The following is a 25,472-nucleotide window of genomic DNA, read 5'->3' on the forward strand; positions in this document are numbered from 1 at the left end:
TACGACTGTTTGATGGTTTTAGAACACAACGAGAACTGAAAGAAATAGTCGAAACAGGTCGACAGAAAAGTCGATAATGCAGAAGCACTTGAGAACAGTCATGAGCTAAAGAAATGTTTAGGAGAAAGAGTTCTCCTGTATTTTTCATTAGAATAGCACCATAATTCATCATAATTAAGGAAAAGTGCCCTCAGGTCGACCGGTTCCTCAATTCGCCCGGTTCTTCTATTCGACCGGTAGAGTTATTTATTCAATTTATTTATATTTGCACTAACATTTGGCGTATGATATAACATTTATAGGTCAATTATTCCAAACCTTTAAAAATTGACCCACTACTGGTCGAGTCGAGGAACCGGTCGACTCGAGGGCACTTTACCTTAAATATTTATCCTCATAAAATAATACAGTCGCATCAATTGTCTCCGATTGGTTAGAACGAGAACGGTCCAGAAAAGCTCTTTGTTCAATCGGAAAACTTGATGAGATTTAAGTGTTTTAGGAAACTAAATGTTTAATAACAATTACAATCGTTCTGATACCGATAACCTAATTTCTTAGGACACTAACTACTCTTAATTTAATTTTACCATCAATTAAAAAATTAGAAAATAATACAAATTTATATAAATCTGCCGTTCAATCTTCTGACGGTTTTTATTGTTGAGATGTCTGACTTTTAGTACAGAATTTAGGTCATGAATGATTACAGAATTAAATGATCACAGAATTATTCATGAATGGATAAATTCTTCCAGTAAATTTATCTTTTCAACTCTCCTCTTCGACATCATGCACTAAAATCGCTAAAGAGATGATATTACTTTGTCAAATTGTAGAAAACAAAATTTTTATGTCAATATTGAGAAATTTTGTGTCAAAATAAAATAAAATTGATAAAAATTAAACCATGTACTAAAATTCAAGAAGATTAAAAAAGCATTCTAGCCTCTGTTTTTGTTAGTATAAACCAGTTAATATGCTAGATATGCGAACCCACCTTAAGAAAAGAAAGATATTAAAATAAGTGGCGTTGTTAAGTACGAAAAAAAATAAAATTTTGAAATCATGAAAAAAACTGTGATAAAATTTTGAAGATCAGCTAAGACATAATACCAGAAAAGTCAGCGATCTGTGCTACACTGAGAAAAAAAGAGACTACGATTAACTTTTTTCGTCATAACTTTAACACTTTTCGGGTGTAAAAATAAATCAACATTTTTTAATGTTAATTTTACACCTTTTCAGGGTAAAATCAGCATGAAAAAGGTTAACTTTAACCCATAATACACCTAAAAAAGGGTAATATTTACACCGATTTCGGATCAATACTGCAGGGTAAAATTAACATTTCCGGAATGTTATTTTGACTTTTTCGAATTTCTCTTCAGTGTACTGTCTTATTAAAAAAATGATCTTTTGGAGTAATACAATTCATAATAAATGACTTCAGTAGGGGAATTCTGTAATTTTCGTGGCATTGTCACGCGTGAGTTCGAAACCTGACAATGCCATTCGAGCTTTTTTTTTGTCATATCATGTGAGGTCGAAAATGCAATTCTTTGGATTTTTAATGAAATCTCTTTACTTGATGATTTGATGAAAATACAATACGTCTTCGTTGACTGGTTTAACAAAATTCATTGTCATTTGAATTGTCAGAAATCTCAAATATGTGACTTCTGACAATGCCACATGAGCTGAAATGGCAATACCACGGCTGCAGAATCGCATTTTCGAAAAAGCTCTCCTAAGATTCAAACCCAATTTGTCATAGGCATTGCCAGAGCGTTACAGAATTCTCCTCCAGGTCTCTACACTATGGGAGCAATCTTCGTGAAAAATTGCATTTTTGACAGAATTTTGACGTTTCTATTTATAGCATTACAGACAATTTCCTTCAAAAAGCCATTTTACTGCTTGAACTCAAAGAGCGTTTTTCTAACTTGTTACCGCTCTGAAGCTTAAACGGTAAAAGATATCAACTTGCGGTCTTCGGTGACCCCCAATAAAAAAACAAAATCTCCAGACATTTTTTCTTTTCCCCCCACCCCGTTATCAATCCGCTCGAGAAACATGTTAATTTTTGTTTTTCTCAAAATTGGACCAAGTTTTTTCAATGATATTCGGATATGTTTTAGAGCTAGTCCAGGCGAACATTTCGTCCAAACTTACCTATGACCGGAAAATTCGCCATTTCGAAATATTGATGATCAAAGGTCAATCATCTTGTAGGGTTCATTTTTTAACCGATTTGATTAATTTGGATTTTTTGGAAAAGTATTGAAATTTTGAACCCGGCTGCATCGGTCTTCATCGGTAATGAATCGGTTAAGTACCGATTTTTCAATATTTATTTTCGGAAATTATATTTTTCACTTGACCTTAAGTTTGTTCCCGAGCTAGAGGTCAAACGCTAAGAGATATCAACTTCCGGTTTTCGATGACCCCCCTATAAGTGGACATTACCTCGGACGGCTTTTCTTTGGCGAAAATTGCTCCCAATATTTTTTCTTTAATGAATTAATAAAAGAAAACATCGATGAACAACAGCGCTCTAAACTAAACTTATAGCGATTTTTACGACCATCTGGTATGTGTCTAGGCTAACTATATATTTTTTCAATTTCAGTTGGTTAGCTTCTAATTTAGTACACAATTTATCAAATTCTTTCAAAATTTGTTGTTTAGCACATAGTGTAAGATTTATATTTATATCCTATTTATATACTTTTGGCCGATTCTCCCAAAACTAATTAATATAAGTGTCAACTGAAATTATACAATCTATACAATAATTGAGGGAAAAAAGCTCGTGATTTCGAAAAGTGTCGCCTGGAAAACGTCCAAATTGCCTGATGATCCCATGACGCAATGGGGAAAAGTGCGCACAAGTCTCAAAGTCCATCAAATTGGGTGTTTATCTCTTTTATGTATTTCCCAATAGCCGGCCTATTTTTTTTTAACTTATTTGTGGTATTATTTAAATGAACGACGGGAAATGATGAATTTTTTTTTTGACACAAAATGACCTAATTTATCGATGATGGGATGTCATTAAAAAGCAATTGGACGGGGATATTTTCTCTAGGGCAGGTTTTTCTTTCGTAAAAAAAAATCTTACTAGTTTATCAGTAAATATACCGCCTTCCGAATCAATTTTCCCAATTGAATGGGCGGAGTGTGGGTGGATTGAATATGAAAAATGGATAGGAGACAAAGAAATTATCATAGTTGGAAATCTAAGTGCTAAAATGTTCACTAGAACGTGAGCTTCATTACTCTATGAATAATAAATGGTTCAATGCGGCAACTATTCGAAAAATGCCACTTTACAGGGTGATATTTCCCAATATTAACCATTAAAAACTAATTAATAAATTTATGATTAAATCCTAGGGTTAATCATAGTGAAATGGAGATTCTAATGGGGAATTAGCTAATTGATCCGATTCCCCTATTGAAAAGTTACGCAATTGACCTTTTTTTTCTTGTGCAATATTTTTCATGATCATCCTGTTGATTATCAATGTTTTTCTGACCACCTTTTCCTGCAGCAATTACAGCCGGTGAATCGAAGCCACGTATATAGAGTAAATGAAAAAAAAAATAGTAATTTCGTGTCAGTAATTTTCCTCGCATTTTCCATTTGGTGCGAGAGTCCACGCGGCAAAAGAAGATAATTCGAAAATCGATTGAAAATGACAAATTTCTTCACCATGAAAATTCACCCTAATTTTCCCACCTACAAAAGAAAAAAAAAGATTAAAAGATTATTCCATATAGTTTTTCAAAGTTTTTCTTTTTGTAACACAACATACACGACAATTAACGTGGCATTTGAGAGATTTTTGTGGATTTCGTAGAAGTTTTTAATTGACACTTTTTTTGGATTTTTTCTTCTTTTTCTTTGATATCTTACCAAAAATCTTTTGAGTGGATAATGGAGTTTAATACAATTAAAAAAAATGATTACAGAAGACAGAGTCTTTAATCGTCTTATTAATTTTGTTTTTTCTTTCTTTCTTATCCTATTTTTTTTTGAGAATTTTGCTCTCAATGTGCGCCAAAATGAGGGTTAAATCCTAGATATTGATGTGCTAATATGTTGCCCGATTTCTTCAACAGGGTTCCACCATCCTATGTCTATGGGACACCGTATTTGGGAACGAGTGCCACGACAACAGGCTTGATGCCACTTCCGGCAACACAGTTGTCTCATGCGGCCGCAATTGCAGCAGCTACTAGTCAGTTCTACGAATACCAAGTAAGTAATGAAATAAAAGTCATTTCTTCTATTTTCAGTACTTTAAACTTGTCCGGGATCCAAGACCTTTTCAACGAATCCAAATTTTCCGAAATCGGTCAAGGAATAAGTTCTAAAAATCTGTTTAATCATGAAAAACTATTAAAAAAAATAACTCAAGGTCACTGTGACTTATAGCCTAAAAGCTGTCCTACACTGAGGAAAAACGGGGGGGGGGCGATTAACTTTTTGTCCTCATAAAATTAACACTTTAGGTGTAAAAATATATCAACATTTTTTAATGTTAATTTTACACCTTTTTATGGGTAAAATTAACATGAAAAAGGGTAACTTTAACCCATAATGCAACTAAAAAGCATAATATTTACACCGATTTCTAATTCATAATGCAGGGTAAAATAAACATTTCCGGAATGTTATTTTAATATTTTCGGATTTCTCTCACTCAGTGTAAATAGTGGGAGCTCAAGTCAATGCCTGAAACCGTTTCACTGTTCTGACACCTGTCAAAAGGAAGAACACAGTGCGTGACGCCATTTTTTTCGAATCTGATTTTTGTAGATATGTCAAAAAGAAACATAAAAAACTATGCCTTTCACTTACCTTTTCAATTTAATAAATCTAATAAATGCATAAAACAATTTTGAATACTTAAAATCTTTGTACAGTAGACTCTCTCAAATTCGGGCATATGGGACCGAAATGTCAGTCGAATTAGACAGAAATTCGGGCGACATGTGCATATAGATATTGAGTTTACACACTGATATATATCGTAAATTGCATGAAAATCCCTCAATAATGCAAAATCACATCAAAACTAAGACAAACCATGCCAAATTTGAGCATATTTGATTCATTTGATAATCATAATCAAACTTGAAAAATGACAACAAACTTTTTTCAAATGTAACTGCTGCCCGAATTAAAAAGTAGCCCGATCTTAAAAGAGCCGAATTTGCGAGAGTCTACTGTATTGGAAGTAAATCTGATTTTCGGGATGGCTTTTTACCTGATAGGGGGTTAATTCTAAACTTATTAATTGAAATTTGTTTGTCATCAAATAAACGTCAATTTCAAGCTGTAAAATTTTAGTGGAACTTCACTCTTCCTACAGGGAAATAGTCGGTAAATAATTCAATATTAAAAATACGTATTATTTTTCGAAATTAAATTAAATTATTTGCAAACTATTTTTGAAATACATTTCATATGAATCGTTGGCGTTCATATGAAATAGGCTGAAAACTCGGAGCCGAAAATATTTGCATACAACACAGCGTTTCCTTAACTTATTCCAAAGACCTCTCCTGTGGGTATGTAATTTTTCTGTGTCACTGGAGTGAATTCACGTCCTTTTTTCCGTCCCGAGAATTCCTTTTAAAGCGGAACTCTCTATACAGGGATTAAAAAACAAAACCTAGCTCATATCTACTTCTTATTGACAAAACTTCTAGCCTTCAAAAGAAGTTATAAGATCTCAGAGAACATGCATACTGCAGATGCAGGTGACTTTGTCCTGCTTTGACCTCGTACTGTTCGCAAGCTTTTCTTTAATTCTAATGTTTAAGAATTATCCTCACCGATTAGACATGGTAGATCGGATCGATAAAGACCAGCATTAAGTGTTAGAATTAAAGAAAGACTTACGAACAGGAAAGGGTCAAAGTAACCCACGGAGGACAAAGTCATCCGCATCTACGGTACATATTCTTCCAGCAACGAAAGTTCGCGGTTTGTCCAGTACACGCCATTCGCGAATCTAAGACCATTAAAATCGGTTGAATAGTTTCTAAAATTAACACTTGTCTTATTATTTCGAAACTCTGCTGACCTGGAGTGCCCCTTACGTTCGACTTGTGAACCAATCTATATCGCCATTTTTTAGGATTTTTCGAGAGCTTACTTAAATTTAGTTGATAAATCTCTGAGTGAGATATAAGGTTTAAAGTTTTGACTTTGAGCCATAATGTTTCAATGTCCTCATACGTATGTTATGCATTGTAAAGTCATATGCTTTTATGTCCATTTCGAGAATATGCAGTCAATATAATAGGGGAGACGGGGGAGGTTTGGGACACTTTCATGTTTTGACTTTGAGACAGTATTCCAAAAAATCACGATAGTGTATTACAATTTTATGCGGTCTATAGGATACTTATGGGTATTGACTTTATAAAAAGTACTCGATAGAACTTGGAAAACAAATTAGTTTTCTTGGAGAAGATAAAACATTTAACTTGACGCTTTGTCCCAAACCTTCCCGATGTGGGGCAGTATGGGACACAAAAGAGGATGTTTGGGACGCATTTTTTTCTCGCATAATTTGCATTATTGGAGCACGTTAATTAATTTTAAGTACTAGATTAAAAATATTTCTAATAGAAATAAAAATATTTAATTTTTTTTCACACTTAAAAATTAATATCAATTTTATTTGTACAGTAGTGTCAATCAATTATTTAAAGTATTTTCTTCTTATTTGCCATCTACATTTCTTTGTTTTTTTTTTATTCTAAATATTGCAATTATGATCATCAAATTCCTCAGACGAGCAGATTCTCTTACAACTTTTAGTTTTGAACTCATTGACGGATTCCTGTTTGATTTTATGACAACTGTATGTTACCTGATTTTTCCTTATTTCTCTGAAAAAACTCTCATCTTGTTTTTTCTGGAGAACTTGTGAGAATTGTAGAGGATATTTTTTGAGAAATTATAAGAGATAATTTTTCTTCTACGAAAATTAGTTTTTATGCTTTCGAACTTTTCCACATGCTTTAGAACTTCGCTTCGCAGCAAACTTTGTTACCTTTACAAATAGGGGAGACTGGGGCAAAAAGTAACAAAACGGATATTTTATTTTTTTACAAGCTACCCTAGCGCCCCAAAAATTTCTAATTAGTGCAGTTTTATAGGAAATTTACTGCTCTACAACTTTGTGAAAGTCATATTCCTCCATTTTGTAAGGAAATACATTTATCGAACTGTTTTCTAAAAGGTAATTTTGTGACCATTCTCAAAAATGCTTGGGGAAATAGTACCATAAATTTAAAAAAAATAGCTAGGTGATTTTCATAGGAAATTTATTCCTCTCCACCTTTTTAAAACACAGTTTTCTCTATATGAACGAGAAAAGCGCTTTTCAAGCTATTTTAGAAAAAAACACACAAGAGACTGCTAATCGTTTGACCAATGCAAATGTTTGTCTTTGTTACTTTTTGCTCCATACCTTTTGTTACTTTTTACCCCAAGTGGTCATTTTTAATAAAAGGATTTCTGGAGAAAAGAACCTTTGTAAAAGTCTAAAATAGATAGTGGTTTCGTATTCAAAGAGTCCAAATCATTTAGATAATACTTACCAGTGCATCAATTTTGGAAAATAAGTAGATAAAAATTCATATCTGTTGCAAGGAAAACATTTCAAAAATAGGGCTAAAAATTTCAATATTTTTTATTATTCCTTGTTTAATTTATTTTTAATTTAATTTTTTAATTTATTTCAAAAAATCCACAACAAATAGGGTACAACCCTCTTACAATTGCGTGGCGAGAAAAAAGAATTTGAAAAATGAAAAGAAACAGAAAAAAGGAAAAAGGAAAGAAAACAATAAATAATATGAAAAAGAGAAAAAAGAAAGCAAAAAAAGAATATAAATTAATCAGTTAAGCCCAGTTTGGAAATGTTTCTGAATCGCCCGTTGAGAGCTACGTGCCTCACGGGGAAGGGAGTTATATAATGCAACTCCTTTTACAAAAAGAGTGCGGTAAAAAAGATCTTGCTCCGCCCTAGGTACCAAATATCCCTGAACCCTAGCAGAACCCCCCCTCGTCAAGAGGGAAGCCAGGTAACCAGGTGATCCAGTTGTCACCAGGCGATGCAGAAAGAGAAGGGCACGCATTTGAAGGAAGGACGGTAAATCGCAACCAACAAACACGTCCCTATGAGGAGTAATGTGATCACGGGGACCAAGCGAGCAGATATACCTTACGCAGTTGTTGAAAGCAACTTTTAACCTGTTGATCGTATCACTATCTGCAAGGAAAAAGAGCTCAGCTCCATAAGAAAATATGGGTAAAAGTAGCGCTCGTGAGAGGAGTAGGCGTGTGTCATAGGGTGTGATGTCCCGGTAACGTCGGAGGGTGTATAGGGAGTAATTGATTTTTCGACAAATTGAGGTTGCATGATCAGACCAAGATAAAGTGTTGTTAAAAACAATACCAAGGTTTTTAACAACAATACCAAGGTTTTTTTTTTTTTGTTCGAATTCTAAGAAACTTACGACTTTGAAGTAGGTCTATGGAGGCCATCTGTGGAAAAAATTTTAAGCCGCTATCTCTTTTTGGAAGATATTGAATTTTCAAATTTTCAATTTGTGACTTTTTACCCCAGTCTCCCCTACCTATACAATGATACATGTTGCTCATTGTCCTTTTTGGATGAATTTTCAACTTCCATATTCAAATTTCTTCGAAAATTCGAACGATTGTTTCTGAACGTTAGGAATCTTTTAGTTTAATCTTGCTTTTCTTCTTCTTTTAACATTAAAATGAAAGCAGTTCTATTGTGTAACAATAATGTTAGAAAAAAAAACAGATATGCGCGTATCAAGATAAAGCAGATAGCATAAATATTTGAGCAATATTTTCTTTTCTAATTTTGTCAACCCGTTCCAAATAATACTGAAGGAATGTGTTGTCCAAATTCTTAGTGAATTATAATATTTATTTTCGGGGGAAGAAAATCTTCCGTGTAGCACCTAAAAAAAAAAGACTTGAAGTTATTTTGAGAAAGGTGGCAAAAGCTATTTATTATATTGCGACTTGAGCACCACTTTAAACATTTTGATACATGTGGAAAACTCAGTCAAATGAATAATTTATTTAAATTTCTTCGAAAGTTTAAAAAGTTGAGATTGTGTCGTCAACATTTAACAACAAAAAAATATATAGAGCTGTTCTGATTGCTGTAGAAGAGGAAATTGTGACCTTAAAATTCACTGAAAATATTCTATTAATAATTTATATTCTATGAATTATTGTTTTTTTTTCTTGTTCTTTTTTTTATTTTTTTACAAATGAAGAATGCGGTTGCTGCTGCTGCCGCTGCACCCTATCCGAGTCAGTACACGGGATTTGAGACATATCCGTACTCTGGAGCTGCAGCAGGTAAGATGATGAGGAAGGGATTGCGTTTGGGGGGAGTTCAATTGGATGCTGATGGTGGTGTGTTTTTTTGTAGCTAATGCAGCTGCTGCTGGGTATATGCCCTACACTTATGCCACATTGCCACAATCTGGAGCGGCTGCAGCCGCCGCAGCCGCTGGTGGATTCCCAGGATTGGCGCCGTATCAGGGAGCCGGGCAGACGTCCCTGCAGGAGGCACGACTTCAATGATTTCTGGCCCCAAAACTCTTGGCGCCGCTCAATAATAATGAAATTTACCAAAAAAGCACTTGAAGATGGGTCACCCTCTGACCTTTGTGGGAGGGTTCGGTGACTCATGCAGACTCTGCCAACAATTAAAACAAAAAAATAATAAAACTATATTTTGAAAAGAGAAAAAAGGGAGAAAAAGCAAGAATAGAGGAATATTGAAGATTTTTAAAAGAAAAACAAAAAAAAAAACAAATAATAATGCTATAAAATATTTTTAGTTACTATTTTAAATTAGTAAAGAGAAACATGTAATTTATTACCAAGAGAATCTTCTTAGTTTAATTCTCTCTCTTTAGATTTTAAGGAACATACCATGATAAAGAATAAAAAAAATCTTAGGCGATAGGGAATGAGAAGAGATGAAGGTGAATAACACAAAAAAAAAATAATTGTTAGTGATATAGAAATTCTATCATATTTTTTTTTCAAAGACACACAAGATTTATTTTGCAAAAATGACTCGAAAGAGATCCAGAATGAGAACGACTTTTTATAAGATGTTTTTTTTTTTAAAGGAACTTTTTTACGTTATTTGTTTGCAGATTTTTTTTGACATTGGTTCTTTAAAGAAAATCTTTCCCAAAAGAAACCAACCAAAATGAGAAAGTAAGTAACTTTTGCAGGCACACCTTTGAGGTGATCACTGTGATTTTTTTTGTAATTGAGTAAATAATATTTTCTGGATTATTTTTTTTTTAATTTTCAGGAAATCATGAAGCTCTAATGGCTCTGAATTTTTTCTCAAATGTCTGATACTTTCAAAAATGTGAAAAATCAAAGATTTCCCCTGGATTCTGTGAGAAAATTTTTAAGATCCCTTCCGTTTCCAATCCGGTTTTTTTTTAAACTTAAAGGAGATATGCAGCAAACTTCACGTTAACTGTGTCAAAATTGACTTACCAAACTTCGAAATTATGGCTACTCTGAAAAATAAGTTTCGTCAAATTAACAAAACAAGTTTGTCAAAAGGATGTTTCCCATATAAAATGTGAGAAAATGTTTTGTTAAATCAATAAATAACATTTTGGCAAATTTTTTACAAAATCTATTTGTTCATTTAACAAGATATTTTTATCAGAGTATTTACTCTGAAAAAAGTCTTGTCAAAGTAACAATAAAAGTTTGTCAAAAGGATGTTTTTCCATACGGAATATGGAGCGTCTAACTGAATTTTGTTAAAAGTTTGTCAAAAGGATGTTTTTCCATACGGAATATGGAGCGTCTAACTGGATTTTGTTAAAAGTTTGTCAAAAGAATGTTTTTCCATACGGAATATGGAGCGTCTAACTGGATTTTGTTAAAAGTTTGTCAAAAGGATGTTTCCCATATAAAATGTGAGAAAATGTTTTGTCAAATTAGTAAATAACATCCTTTTGACAAATTGTGAACAAGATCCATTTGTCCGTTTAACAAGATATTTTTGTCAGAGTATCTACTCTGAAAAAGGTCTTGTCATATTAACAAGAAAAGTTTGTCAAAAGGTTGTTCTTCTAGATGAATATGAAAACGTTTTGTCAAATTGGTAAATAATATTATTTTCTACAAATTTTGAACAAGGTTCATTTTTCCGTTTGACAAATTCTTTTCAGAGTAAATTTCATATTTAAATTTGACACTTAAGCATTATCCACGTGTAATTAAATATTTAATCCCGTAAAATATTTGCAGTCCAGCGCGTTCTCTGATTGGCTGAAGCTTTGAGGGAAAATCAAAAGCTCCAGCCAATAAAGAGACGCAATGGGATTAAAACATTTACCAAATACACTCATTTAATTTTCTAGAGGAATTAACAAATTTTTAACATATAAAAAAAGTGAATTGGCGTAAGTGTACCAAATTTTGGAATAGTTTTATGCAAGCGCCAAAATGTAAAGTTTGAAATGTAATATTTTTAATACAAATTGCATTTGTTAGTTACTTCTTTTTAAGAAGTGTTCCTTGGAATCTTGTAGATAGTTTATCGTCTTTATTTTCTCTAAATAATTCTTAATACATTTTAAAATGAATAAAAATGTAGACATAACTTTGGTGGCTTATTTCGGACAGCTTGATTGTCTTAGTTCATTGCCCTTCCAGAACCCTTCCAAAGTCTTTTTCACATCATCTCGTTCGTCGAAGCGACATTTTTTGTCATTTTTAGCATTGTATAATCTCTAGAATATGCAAAAATTAAAAATAGATGGAAATTTGAGGAACAAAAGCAGTGGCCGAAATTGCAAGCTGGTCGAAATTTGGTACACTTACCCTATTCGAAGTAAATTCGAAATTAAAAGGTTATAAACCATCTTGGGATTGCAAGAATAAGTTTTAAATTACTTTTGATTAATTTAAAATTATTTATTTACATAAAATGGAATATTTTGATGGCCAAAAGTTAAATGATTTACCAAAAAAAATTCTAAAAACAAAATGAGAGATTTTTTAAGGACCCAACATGGGGGGTTTTCTCTGTAAAATCGTTTCTAATCCTTTTTTTAATATATACAAAATTATCACGTAAGGTAAGATGGGGTAATTTGGAATAATGTCTAATTTGGAACTTTGAGATATCCTTACAGTTTTAGATGCCAAAAGGAAAAACAACGAAAAAGTACTCTTGAATGAAAAGCCTTGTACTACTTCTTGGTTTTCTTTTTCTCTTTGATTATCCGAAACAGTGAGAAAATCTAAAAATTCCAAAATAGACATGATTTTCCGAATTACCCCATCTTGCCCTAAAGTCCTAATTGCGTGATTTCGACTTTTTCTTTTTAAAATCAATTTTATTATTCGCCTTTTCTTTTTATTATGGCCAAACCAGTTTCTTAAAGTTTTTATTTTTGTGTTTTATGGGTAGTTTCCGTCATGTTCCTAAAACAATTATTTTGAAATTGCTAAAAAGAATTCTAAGAATTAAACAGACTTTTAAAAATTCTCCGAATAGAAGTTAACACTAAACCTACCGAGCTTTTGTGGTCGTTTTTCGGTCAATTTGCGGTAGGATGGGATACTCAACAAATTTGTCTTGGAAAATAGCAAATAATTAAAATTTAGACACTGGAAAATATATTACATGCATATTTTAAGAAATTCATGAAGTTGATAGGGAATTTTTACCGTTTAAATATGTGTTAATTTTAAACCGGTCAATTTGATCGGGTCTTGGTAGGTTTAGTGTTAATAACGAAGCAATCCAATTTCTGAAATGTGCGACTTCGCTTTGAATTTTTATTTAAAAAAAATTTATTGGTATATCCGGAATAAATTAAGCGAATTTCAGAAGTATTTTTCAGATTTTTCTAATTTCTTGAATATTAGGGGGAAGTGGGGCACCTTTGAATTGGGGCAGCTTTGAAATTGAGCTTTTTTCTCCTATTTTCAAATGGAACTAGACCTTATTATGATATAATTTAGCTCAACAAACCAATTGCGAAGCTAAATTGCATAATGATAAGGCTCAGTTTCATTTGAAAATAGGAGAAAAAAGCCCAATTTCAAAGCTGCCCCAATTTAAAGATGCCCCACTCCTCCCTATGTGAATATCTCAAAACATTTGGGAACTTTGGGAATATTAGATGTATCACGAAAATTTTGGAATAATTTTGAAAATATTTTGAATGATTTCAGAATAATGCAAATATCTGAAATTTAGCGAATATTGTGAATATAGCTAATAATTTTCGATTATTGCAAATAATATTTGAATATTCTAATATTGAATATTAAATTTATTCTTAATATTTTGCAAATATTGCGAATATTTTCGGAATTTCGGGAATCTTTCTAATTTCACGAATATTACAAATGATTTGTAATTATCGGAATGGTTAGGAATATTTTCGAATACTGCTAATAGGGTATTGTGGGACACTTTTGAAATGGGGCGCCTCTTAAATTGGGTCTTCTTCACATACTTCTAAATGGAATTGAGCCTTTTCATGAGGTAATTTAGCTTCGAAATTGATTTTTGGAGCTAAATTATATCACGTTAAGGTTTAGTTTCATTAAAAAAAATAGGAGCAAAATGCTCTAGTTTAAGCTGCATCAATTCGAAAGTGCCCCATTTCCCCCTACCATGAATTTCGCGAATGATTTGAAAATATATTCAGAATATTTAAAATACAGCGAATATTCTTAATAATTTTGTAAAGTTTGCAAATATTACGAATATTTTGTTCGAGTAGGGGAATTCAGAATTGGAGATATTCAGAATATAAAGTATTTGCAAAATATTCACGATATTCGAAATTATTGCAAAATATTTTTATTAATTTCCCATTGTTCGTGTATGATTCGCAATATCTCCAAATCATTTCTACTAGAGGAAAGTATTCTACTTTTGAACGTTCATGCCTTCGAATAATGTGATTATCTTATTTTCCCTAAGAGAGTTATACATAATTATCACGTAATTTATCAATAATTCACGATAAGCTAACTAATATTTAATAAAAATGTGTAAGTCTCTTTGGAAAAATAGAAAAAATTCACATTATTTGAAAGCATGAACGTTCGAAAGTAGAGTACTTTCCTCTAGTAGAAATGATTTGGAGATATTGCGAATAATTCACGAACAATAGGAAATTACTAAAAATATTTTGCAATAATTTCGAATACCGCGAATATTTTGCAAATACTTTATATTCTGAATATCACCAACGTAAAGAAATATTCCGAATATTTTAAAAAAATAGTTGAAACATGAAACATTTTTTTATTTTTCAATTTATTTATGATATCTTGAATTTTTATTGGTATTTCATTTTATATTCGTCTGGGAACGAACAATTTATCCCAATTGTTAATGAATAATTCAGTCAAATATAAAAATTTCCTTTGGATAATTTTCTAATCACTCAATTGCAGCGCAATGTTTCATTGATGTTTCAAGTATCATTTAATTTTAAAAAAAATCAAAGTTTTTTAAATCAGAATTATGCGAATCCCAAAAACAGAATTCATCTTTGAGAATTTTAAACAAGAGCTTTTAGTGAGGTTCTCAATTGCAAATTATCACAGTGAACATCTTTAAATTAATTTTTCAATCCTTAGTTTTTTTTTGTAAATCTAGTCAAACGTCTTTCTAGATTATTTATTTGTATGAAAAGAAAATCCTACTTTTTCCTCCACTTGGCACTGATGCAATGCTCAATTTTTGCTGATCAGTGTACAAGGCAATGACTGATCTTGAGAGACAATTTCTAACACTTCTTTTTACTATTTTTAAATAATATTTTTTTCAGTATGTAAATTCTTCAGAGACATTTTGAGAGAATTGCAAAAAAATAAAAGTTTCCGGACAATATTATCCGTCCTGATGGAAGACAAGGACCTCTTTTTGATTTTTTTTTCTGTACTTAAATTTAAAAAAAAAAAGAGTAATTGGAGAAAAGAGGATCGTACAATTTGTTGCAGAAATATTGAGACAAATTTAGTCTTAAGTGAGAAATTAAGGGAGATGCATGAAGAGTAAAACAGTCTAAGAAAAAAAATTACAATAAACAATGATAAAATATTCTCTAGAGATATTATAATTTGTTAAGTTAATAATTTATTTAATAGAAAGAAGGCAAATAAAAAAAAACAATCATATCATTTAAGATTGAGAAGAAATCTCTGTATTGAAGAGACGTTAGAACTCGATAGTTACTTAATATATATATATATATTTCAAAAGAGAAAAAAAAACAGAATAAAATTTTTAGAAAACTATGAAATATTAAAAAAAAATCCTATTGATAAGAAATAATCCAGAATAGTAAGAGAGAAAGAGAATTTGTAATATGATTCCCGAACCAAGAGGGATGGATGTGGGAGAAAAGAAAGGAAAGAAAATAAAGAAATTATTAAAAATAGGAAAAAATATGTCTCTTGAGTGTTTTATTCCTTTAGGCCATACTTCATTCTAATTTTTTTTTGTACCATCCCAAGCCCAAAATAGATCACAGTGTCATTTAACTTTTCCCTCAATCGTCGCACTTTTACGGAGAATCTCTGGTTCTTGATTTTCTTCTGAAATCGCAGAAAAATTGGGGGCGTTTCGTGGCAGCTGTCTCCCCTTTTTTTTTCCTTTACCTCGCATCGGAGAGGAGCTCCCAAAAATGCTTCACCACTCTGAGAAAATCCCTGAAGTGTCTAAACGCCACTCTCTTTATTTTTTTGCTGCGTCTTTAAGACAAGAATTATTTCCACACTCACGGTATATAAATAAATTTTAATTTTTTTCCACCATGTAATATTCATCTTAGTTGATGATTTTTTTCCTGGTGCCACTGAAGAGTGACGAAGAAGGGAATTCAAATGATGATCCATTTGACGAAGAGTCATCTTCATCGTCATTTCCTCCACCTACGCAAGAAAAGAATGAGGAAAACACGAGAAAGTGCGAGAAATTTTGTTGGGAAAATATTTTGAAATGTTTGGCCCATCAACCTTCTGCATTAGGCTAAACGGTGAGAGACGGCGGCATGGTCTAGTTCTTGTCATCTGAATCCATGCCACAGAAGAGAGATGAAGGGCGCAGGATAGTCTCCCGGACAACCCCCTGGCACGTTGGCCTTTTTATATGGAGCTATTTGAAGCCAATTCCTAAATTGATCTCGGACTCAGCTCACAGTGCTCAGAGGAAAAAATTTATTTAAACAAAAATTTGGTATATTTATCTCTCCATACGGAAAGGTATCTTGTAATACAGAAAAACTTCTCACTTTTTAAATATTTAGCATAACGGTAGCGAGTGCAAAAAAAAATCCCATATAAATTAAATCGAAGTATAAGAAAGTGGCTTCAAATTTCAGGCAACTTGCCAGGGGGTTGCTCCCGGATAACTCTCATTAGACAACCATAGCTTCAGGGCGTTATCACACATGCACATTAAAATTTTAATGTGATTCACATTAATTGTCACTTGTGAGCGTCCAAATATGTTATTTGTGTCTTTGAGTCACTGAATATTTGGGGTTTTTCTATTTATTGATAAAGAAGTGGACTTGGTCTGCAAAAATAAGTTTAAATTTACCTAAAGCATAAATATTTTTCACATTAAAAAATTAAAGGGAAAATCGCACTAATTTTTCGCATTAATGCTATAAATCAATTTATATCAAATTTTGCGGGCCAAGTCTACCTTTTTATCAACAAATAGATCAAATTTTGAATATAAAATGATTCAAACACACAAATTACACATTTGGACTCTTACCAGCGACAATTAATGTGAATCATATTAAAATTTTAATGTGCAAGTATGATAACACAGTCAGGCTTTGCAGATTTTCCTTACACTTAGAAAAAAAGAGGGTGCGATTAACATTTTTTTTTCCTAAGAACTTTAACACTTTTTCGGTGTAAAAATATATCAACATTTTTTAATGTTAATTTTACACATTTTTATGGGTAAAATTAACATGAAAAATGATACTTTTAATCCCAAATACACCAAAAGGGTAATATTTACACCGATTTTGGATCAATGACTGCAAGGTAACTGTTCCATATCATTAACTTTTATTGTAAAAAAAACAAGAAAAAATAAAATGCAAATCAGACCTCACTCATAAAATTTTGAAGTAAATGAAACAGTTTTATCAAAACGATTCAAGCACAGTCATGGTAAATTTAACATTTTGTTCCATGTTTCTTTGTTTTTAAATTCTATCTCAAGAAAAAAAATATTTGTCTGAATTTCCTCACAATTTAGATTTAAAAAATTAATATAAAATGCAAGCTAATTTAAAAATACAAACAATTCACTGACTTCAATACACTTTGTCTCCCAATTTTATAATCTTGACGAAAAGAATAATAAGCCAAAGATTATCAACTTTATTTAGTCCTTTTCAAAAATTTGGCTACGTACCTGAGAACATGGAAAATTGTAAGTTTAAGTTTGTAACTTATAAGTTTCCTAAAAAAAATTAGACAACTTATAGGAAATTTGGAAAGTTTTCCTTGTGGATGTACTTTCCTGGAAGTCCAATTTACAATAAAATAATTAATAATTAATAAAATGTGCAGTATCTCGCGATAACGGAAGCTTCGGACAAGTCATTTTCTTATGTGTGTCTTATGGAGGCATCCAAAGTCCTGAAAGGGATGAAATTATATTGAGGATAAAGCGTGTCCACGATAAAATTTTTCCCAAGAATAATGCTTTACAATGGAGTCTACATAATATTAAAAAAAAAGGAAAATATTTTTTGAAGCTTTAATTCATTGTAGATTTATTAGATATATTAGTTTTTTATTTAAGTATTTGATTGGCGAAATCTCGAATCTGGTTCTTTAGTCCCCCCATCAAGGTCTGTACAAGATCATCACCGCGGTTCTTGGTTGTTTCTTTTCATTTTTTCTTCAAGTCCTCGATGTTCTCGACGCGTTTAGCCTTCTTCTTCAGATCGTATTTGATAATAGCCCAATATGTTATTCAACTGGAGGGAGATTTGGAGTATTTGGCGGATTCATCTTCTTGGGTACATAACGTAGGTTTCTGGGCAGTGGTTTTTCTGTCGAGGAATCGAAAAATCACCCTCCGGACGGTTTGGCGTGAGGTGTTTGTGAGTTTTTCAAGGTCCGCGTAATTGATTCCAGGATTTTTTAGACACGTGTACGATCAGTTCCCTTATCTTTTCTATTATTATTTCGTATCGGAGTGAAAAATGAATACAATTTGATGAGAGTTTCACCAAAAGAAAGGTAAAAACACGTATTACAATGTTTACATACAACGAAAATACGAAACTAGTGACATCTGTCATAAAAATATCAAATCATTTGGAACATTTTTATCGTGGACACGTTTTAATGTGCAGAATAATTTCCCAAGACACAGAAAATTTCTCTTTGCCTCCAGCAAGCGCGGGTGCAATCATGGGAGTAGCATATGATAAGGGAAAGTGCTCCCCCTTCGAACGTTCATGCCTTCGAATAATCTGAATTTCTTTTGTTTTTCGTAAAAGATTTACACTAAATTATCACGGAATTATCAACAACTGATGATAAGGTAACTAATATTTAATAGAAATGTGTAAGTCTCTTAAGAAAACTAAAAGAAAATTCACATTATTCGAAGGCATGAACGTTCGAAGGGTGAGTACTTTCCCATAATTTTAAGAATTCGAGTTTTTGGCTCTCGGGATTTCGGCCTATTCAGGATTTTGGCTTTTGGGACTTTGTAAAGCTCTGATGTGGCTCGCCTAAATAAAATTAAGACAGAGGGAAATTGGAGAACTGAAGGTGCCGTCCATTTTTCACTTCAATAAAATGAACCGTCCATGGCGACTGATTCTCACTCTCTGAAGACTGAGGAGAACCTAACATTGAGAGCCCCAAAGCAACCTTTCAGCACCCATAAGGATGGAAGGAATTGGGCGTGTCAAAGGAATAAAGGATTAGGATTGGTGGGTTACGGCCTTTAACTGGGTTAACATGTGTCAAATAGACCGTACGCTCTAGAAATATATATTTTATTAGTTGGTTATATTCCTCAAATTTCTTGAAAAGGGCCATGGCTCAAATTTATTAGGAACTTGAAAAAATTGAGTTTCCCGAAGCCTCGTTGTTTGAAAGTACAGCACTTTCCCCTTCAAAAAGGCTAATACGATATTCCCATTTTTTTGAGTCCTCCGCCGTCTTAGCCTTCTAATCCGACCTCTAGAGAAAATTTAGAGATAAGCTTAATCACAGAACAGCCTTTGAAATGCTTTATAATTTCTTGAATTTTTCTCGTTTATTTCGTTTATTTTAAACTCTTCTTAAAATACAACTTCATCAACGACTTCTCCAAAAGATGGGCACCTGAATAACTGGCTGGAATGTATCAGGTGCTCTCCGAAAATGACTTTCATCTTCAGGACTGGCTTGGAAATCTTCATGATCTGGAGGTGGAGTTCCCAGAGGTGGGTACAAAGTCGTAAAGCGGATATCATCGATATTGATAGATGTTGGGTACTTCCTGTAGTAAGATGAATTTCCCGATGGGATCCAACTAGATGGCTTTTCCAGTTCGTTGATCGTGAGATTTTCAGCAAGGTGCTCAATTTCTGGCATCATTCCCACCTCAAAACTCACTGGAGTCGTCTGTTCGTGACTCTGGGACATTCCTGTGGATTCTGTGGGAATGGGTTGGGTTACATTTTCCATCATTCCCCCAATTTCCATCATTCCCTCATTTTCCGTCATTCCCTCATTCTCCATCACAAGGTTCTCTGACTGATTCATGGGCTGTAAGGAAGAAAGTAGTTGATGATGAATTTATCGCTGAATCCACTTTTTCCAAGAATTACCTTCTCAAGAATTTCCTCAACTGTTGCATTAGTTTCCATTCCACTAGCATCCATATCTGTTCTGTTCTGAAGTTCTGCAGCTTCTCTTGTAAATCTCTCAGCACTTGCACTATTTTTCTGCCCAGAAATCTGTCCTGAAGTCACTTCTTTATAACTCTCTTTCTTCACCGGGGAATCGATGTTCACTATTTGTTGATTTGAGCTTTCTGGAAGCTTCTGGTCAGGACTATACTTCAGAGAGCTCAAATACGAAGCAGGAATCAAGACAGGAACATATCTCGGTCCATATGGCCATCCTGAAAATAATTCGCATGCGAAAATGTATTGAAAAATTCAAACTAAACCAGTCTGAGGCATTAAAATCTCCCTCACCAAATCCATATGGAGATGTCTGGAGTTTCGTATTGATATTCACTCCTCCTTTGTGATGATCTGCCCATGTGTCGGAGTCAAAGAGGAATTCGTCAGAAAGAGAAAGTCCCGCCAAGAGACTCAGGAGGCCAAAGAATCGTCCCTGACGAGCTCTTTGAGCTTTTCCCGCCTTTTCACTGAAACCCACAGGATTATCCAGTTTAATGTCTTTGGAATAATCAGCACGAGATCTCACTTCCTGACCAAGTGCCAGCACAAAAAGGGAAGAGACTACGAGAACTTTCAATTTGAACTGCATTTTGTGGGATGATCGCGAAGAAAATGACTGCAAATCGCGGGATTTTACTCATTTTTACAAAATATGTGGGAAATGTAATTGGGGTTCGCACCCGCATCTCATAAAAATAATTATGAAAAGTTTTGCTTTTCCTGTGTTTTCCATAAAGCAGTAAACAAAGAGTTGCTTTTAAAATTTGCTTGAAAGATATCTCAATTCCTGGAGGTTTTGATTCTTTGGGAATTAACTAAAAAAGCCCAAAGAAAAATACGTTTTTGGTTTTTAAAAGTTATCCATTCGAACATTTAGTTCATCGTCAATGCCCTTGAATAATCCCTTTTTAACAATTTTTGAAGGTCAAATGTTAAAAAGCCCTGGTAGAGTGTGTTTCTCTATCGATTGAGATAATTTTGGATAAATAGAAAAGGCTATTGAAATGTCTGAACGGTTTTTCGTTTGCAATCGAGATGGAAATAAAATGGAAAAAAAATATATAGGGTCGAGTCTACACATATGGACAGATTAAGGGTATAACGGTTTGTAATTCGTTTTCTTTTTGACTAAATAAAATGAAATTTTAAGTGCAAGTTCTTTAATATAGCTCCTTTCGATAACCTCCAGCGAATTAATTAAAATATTCCCCCAATCCCCCAAAATAATTTGGATCTTCTGATCATATCAAATTCTCCACTTGTGGACACTTTTACACACTTATGGATGCTCATGTATACACTTATGGACACAAGTTAAAAAGTGTTAGAATTCCAAATAGATAATAAAAAATTTAGTGAAAGGGAATGTAAGTAAAGTACTATAATTTTAAGCAAGTTCATCAACTTTTATTCATTTTTTTCTTTAAATTTTTTTGAACAGTTAATTTTCTTTTGCACCTCTTTTCTTTTTATCTTCTTATTTTTTTTTAAGTTTTCTTCTTTCTTGATCTACTTTTCTTCATTTATTCGTCTTCTGTCTATTTCATCTTCCTCAATTTTCTTGTCTCACTTGTTTGATCTTTGAACAACTTCCCGATGCCTCCTATAAAATCTGTAGAACGACTGATTTGATGGTGTTGCGTTCTTAAAATCCTATTTGGAATTGCGTCACTGAAATGATTTTGTCTACTGTGGCTAGTATCATCTTTAGTTATGGGAAAGCTACACTTAGCAGAATAGAAAATCCACCTCACAATTTCCGCTCGCGTTTTCTTTTTCAAAACACTATAATATCCTCCATGACCAGATACCTTATTCGGAGACTTTCCGGAGACTTTCTGTGTAGTGTGGTACAGAAATGTGCTGAGAATCCTTCGTCAAGTTCATTCCATTTTCAATAATGACCTTTAAGGTCTTCGTAACGCTCTGGCAGGAATATAGCTGCTGTTTTTTGTTGTTTTCTTTGCACTTTTAGGAGGTGTCATTGTTCTTGAAGTCAAAAGTTAGGTTATGTAGAAGAATATACAAACATTGAGTTTAAAATCTACAATTTTCAGAAAATCTTTAAATAGGATTATACACAACACTTTTCCACTTGATATCAAACATTTACCTTAAATTTTACTTGATATTGTTTGCCAGAAATCCTCTTCAACTCCATGGAAAAAACTTATCACAACGATTGACAATGCTCCAATCATAAAGTTTTGTGAGGGCGCCACTCGTAAAATATCACGTCCATAAGTGTATAATCTCCTCAAATAAATTTACGCTTATGGACATCTCCTAATTTAATATTTCTATACCAAAATATATAAATATAAAATAATAAAAGGAAAATTAGTAACTAATGAAAGAGTATCAGAAGCATAACATTAAATATTTTCGATAAAATATATGAAATTTTGACATTAAAATTTGCAAGTGCGTTAGCAAATATCTTAACAATTTCATGTATTTTTAATCAATTATCGCATCAGCAAAATATTTTTCTTATAACAATTAGAATTGTGGTTAAATATTAAAGGAAATTAGTTTTCAAGTTGTATTTGAAGATAAGCCATAAAATAATGTTAATATTGTAATTTTCCAGCATTTATTTTATGTAAAAAATAGAGTCTACGAGCTGTCCATAAGTGTGTAACATCCACAAGTGTAGACTCCACCCTATGGAAAAATATTAAATGTTCGAAGCCAGAGTGTGTGCAAAGCTTGAAAGCCGTCCGTCTATTCAGGAATCAAATTTCCATGCCCATTCAATTGATGTTTGTCAATAATTTTATGAATGGTCGCCGTGACGTTGGCACTCCTGCAATAAACTTACTATTATACATTAGGGGAAAGGCTCATAATTTTGGACAATTTCTAAATTTGGACACTAAAAATAAATTGATTAAAATTATGGATTTTTATTCCAATATTTGATGAATAATGAATTATATCTAAATATTTGTTCTTTTTGGAAGATTTTAACACTAAAACCGTTGAATTTTGAATATGATTTGTGTTTATATCATTTATTTTGAATGCAGTTAAACTAGTTAAATTTTAGTCATTCTGCTGACGTAGCAACTAAGACGTTCAAACAACGTTTTTATGACCTAATGTCGTGCCTCTAATTGTTCGTTGCTACTTGGGTACGACCTTGTAATTATTTTAGAACGTGTATATTTTTTTAAGAATAATGTTACACAAGTAATATATTCTTTTGTAAATTAATCGGTAATGCTTCTTGGGTATTCTCTTTGAACAAATCTTAAGCATCTCTTACTTTTAAACTCTTCATCTTAAATTAAAATTAGTAAAATCTTTAATTAAGAGAATCCCCATCTTAAGTTCAAATGCAATTAAAATTTTCCTAATTAATTTTTTTAAATTAAAACAAAATTATTTTACGGATAAACCAAATTTATTTCACGTGACTGGACAATTTGTGCAGAGACTGTGGCATTTCCTCTGCAATCACAAAAAAACCAACCATCTGCAATTCGCTCCCGTGAAAGGTGCGAGCCCGGGAGAAAGTGCCTCAAATGCGGGTGGTTTTAAAAAAAAAAAAGTGGGAAAATTGCAGATTAATAGAGGATCATCAATCACGGGAGTTGCGAAAGTGGCTGAATGGGGTTAGCGTCTCCGGAATACCGGTGTCGGATTCTCCTCCACGACAATGGTCTTGGTGAGGACATCGTAGCCGGTGCGATTGTTCCTGAAGAAGAACATGATGAAGCACATTGGAAAGAGCAGAGCCATCATGGCATTCTTGGCAACAGCACGGAACAGGGCACGCTTGAAGCCCGGATTTGTGGCTGGGTAGAGCAGAGCCTTCATGGGATTGCCGTAATTGAGACCTGGACCTGGCTGCGGGAGAGCTTCAAGGGGAACAACTGCGTCAACATGAAGGATTCTCAGGCCAAAGATAATCTTCCCCGGGGTTGCTCCTCCAAGAATTCCATGCCCTTGAGCCGTCCAGGCAGCCTCGTAAATGCACACAGCCAGCTTCGTGATGATCTCCAGGAAAACCAGTTCAGACGTGAAGGAAAGCAGCTGCGAATAGTCGTCCTCAATGGAGTTCCGGATAGTGTCAAAGTCAAAGTCGATCTTCCTGGAATTCGGAAAGACACTCTCAATATTTGACTGAGAACTTACCAATAAGATTCCTACAGGTCAATGTCCAGGAGATCAACAATCCCAAAGGTGATGAGCAATTTTATCAGAAGTACAATCATGAAATCCACAACTTCTGCACAGAATCTCTTCCACAGGGGCGCTATAATAAATTCATATCCCCCAGTTTGATTAATTCTCTCCTCATTCCTCGCTGGACTGTCATAGAAGTCCGGATTGCCTCCAAAAAGATTCCTATTGGGACCCTGGGAAGCAGCTGGAGACGTCTGTGCCTGAAACAGCTGCGGGTAGTTGGACATGAGGTAGTAGGGGAAGTAAGTCATGGCATTGTGACTCTGATTGGCCTGATTAACCCAAGTTCTCAGCAATCCAAAGTACTCTTCCTTGGCACTAACTAAATCCAGAGGAGGCTCTTCTTCTTCAGCAGATTTCTCCGACTTCTCTTCTTTTCTCTCATCTTCCTTTGGTTTGATGTCATCCGCCATAGCTTCCTGAACAGTCTTACGTGGTCACACAACTAAATCACAAGCTAATAGAATAGGAAATGCAATTTGAAAATTTTTTACGAAAATCCTATATTCCCGCTGTCAATAAAAACAAATATCCCGGTGGTCATTCTACAACTTACTGTGCTTACTGAAAAATGACCGGTACTGAAACTAATACCAATGACATGTAAGGCTTAAGTATTCGCATTTGAATCCTTATGATTCAATCGATTCAATCCATTCAATAATACAATAATAATACAGTCGAGTTCCTCAAATTTGAATGACGCGACGTTTACATTCAAAATGTAAAATATAAAGTTATGTAAAAGAAATTTTTGCATGGAGGCTGAATTAGAATTAGAACAATTTTTCTCTGGTGTTTCCTCAATATTGTCGTATTATATTAATTTCCTTAAAAAAGTCCGCCTATTTAACAACAAATTAAATTGATAAAATTCTCTAAAGTTATTTTTATTTTCCTTAATGTAATGAAACACGAATTTTACAAGAATTCCGTTACGTGTTTGAAAATATTCGTGATCAGTGGCGAAACACATTTTGGCCAAGTTTGTGCGCGATCGGAGGATTATATTTTGTTAGGATTATAGTAGGTGAGATTGTTAAGAATCTCACCTAATATTGTTCAAATTTTAGGAGTGAGAAATATCATCTATGCACCCCAAATGTTCAAATTTGAGGAACTCTACTGTAGAATTATTTATTGAATTGTTTTAAAATAATGTTTTTGTGGACTTATTGTTTAAATCCCCTTTTCTATAGACTTAGATTGAATAATATGCGAGATCTCTT

At 33.2% G+C, this 25,472-nt stretch overlaps 3 protein-coding genes across 6 annotated transcripts in view; 1 reads left to right on the forward strand and 2 right to left on the reverse strand.

The window, feature by feature from the left end:
* The window catches only part of LOC129802199 (RNA-binding protein 24-like), a 50,456-nt gene extending 40,622 nt beyond the window's left edge, over positions 1-9,834 (forward strand). For all 4 annotated transcript variants that reach the window (XM_055847836.1, XM_055847837.1, XM_055847838.1 and 1 more), the window contains exons 5-7: positions 4,129-4,267; positions 9,352-9,436; positions 9,510-9,834. In XM_055847836.1, the coding sequence (XP_055703811.1) occupies positions 4,129-4,267; positions 9,352-9,436; positions 9,510-9,664 (379 nt within the window). In that variant the 3' untranslated portion in view covers positions 9,665-9,834. The remainder of the gene's footprint in view (positions 1-4,128; positions 4,268-9,351; positions 9,437-9,509) is intronic.
* A 9,619-nt stretch (positions 9,835-19,453) lies between these two features.
* On the reverse strand, positions 19,454-20,638 carry LOC129805017 (uncharacterized). The gene is made up of 3 exons (XM_055852819.1): positions 20,341-20,638; positions 19,969-20,264; positions 19,454-19,906 (listed from the first exon to the last, which is right to left on the reverse strand). The coding sequence occupies exons 1-3, from the start codon at positions 20,636-20,638 to the stop codon at positions 19,454-19,456; spliced, it is 1,047 nt and encodes a 348-aa protein (XP_055708794.1).
* Positions 20,639-23,439: 2,801 nt separating this feature from the next.
* Positions 23,440-24,802, reverse strand: LOC129802198 (protein FAM8A1). Its single transcript, XM_055847834.1, has 2 exons — positions 24,208-24,802; positions 23,440-24,148 (listed from the first exon to the last, which is right to left on the reverse strand). The coding sequence occupies exons 1-2, from the start codon at positions 24,654-24,656 to the stop codon at positions 23,671-23,673; spliced, it is 927 nt and encodes a 308-aa protein (XP_055703809.1). The 5' UTR covers positions 24,657-24,802; the 3' UTR covers positions 23,440-23,670.
* Between the last annotated feature and the right edge of the window lie 670 nt (positions 24,803-25,472).

Source organism: Phlebotomus papatasi, chromosome 2, assembly GCF_024763615.1.
Source record: "Phlebotomus papatasi isolate M1 chromosome 2, Ppap_2.1, whole genome shotgun sequence".
Lineage (NCBI taxonomy): Eukaryota > Metazoa > Arthropoda > Insecta > Diptera > Psychodidae > Phlebotomus > Phlebotomus papatasi.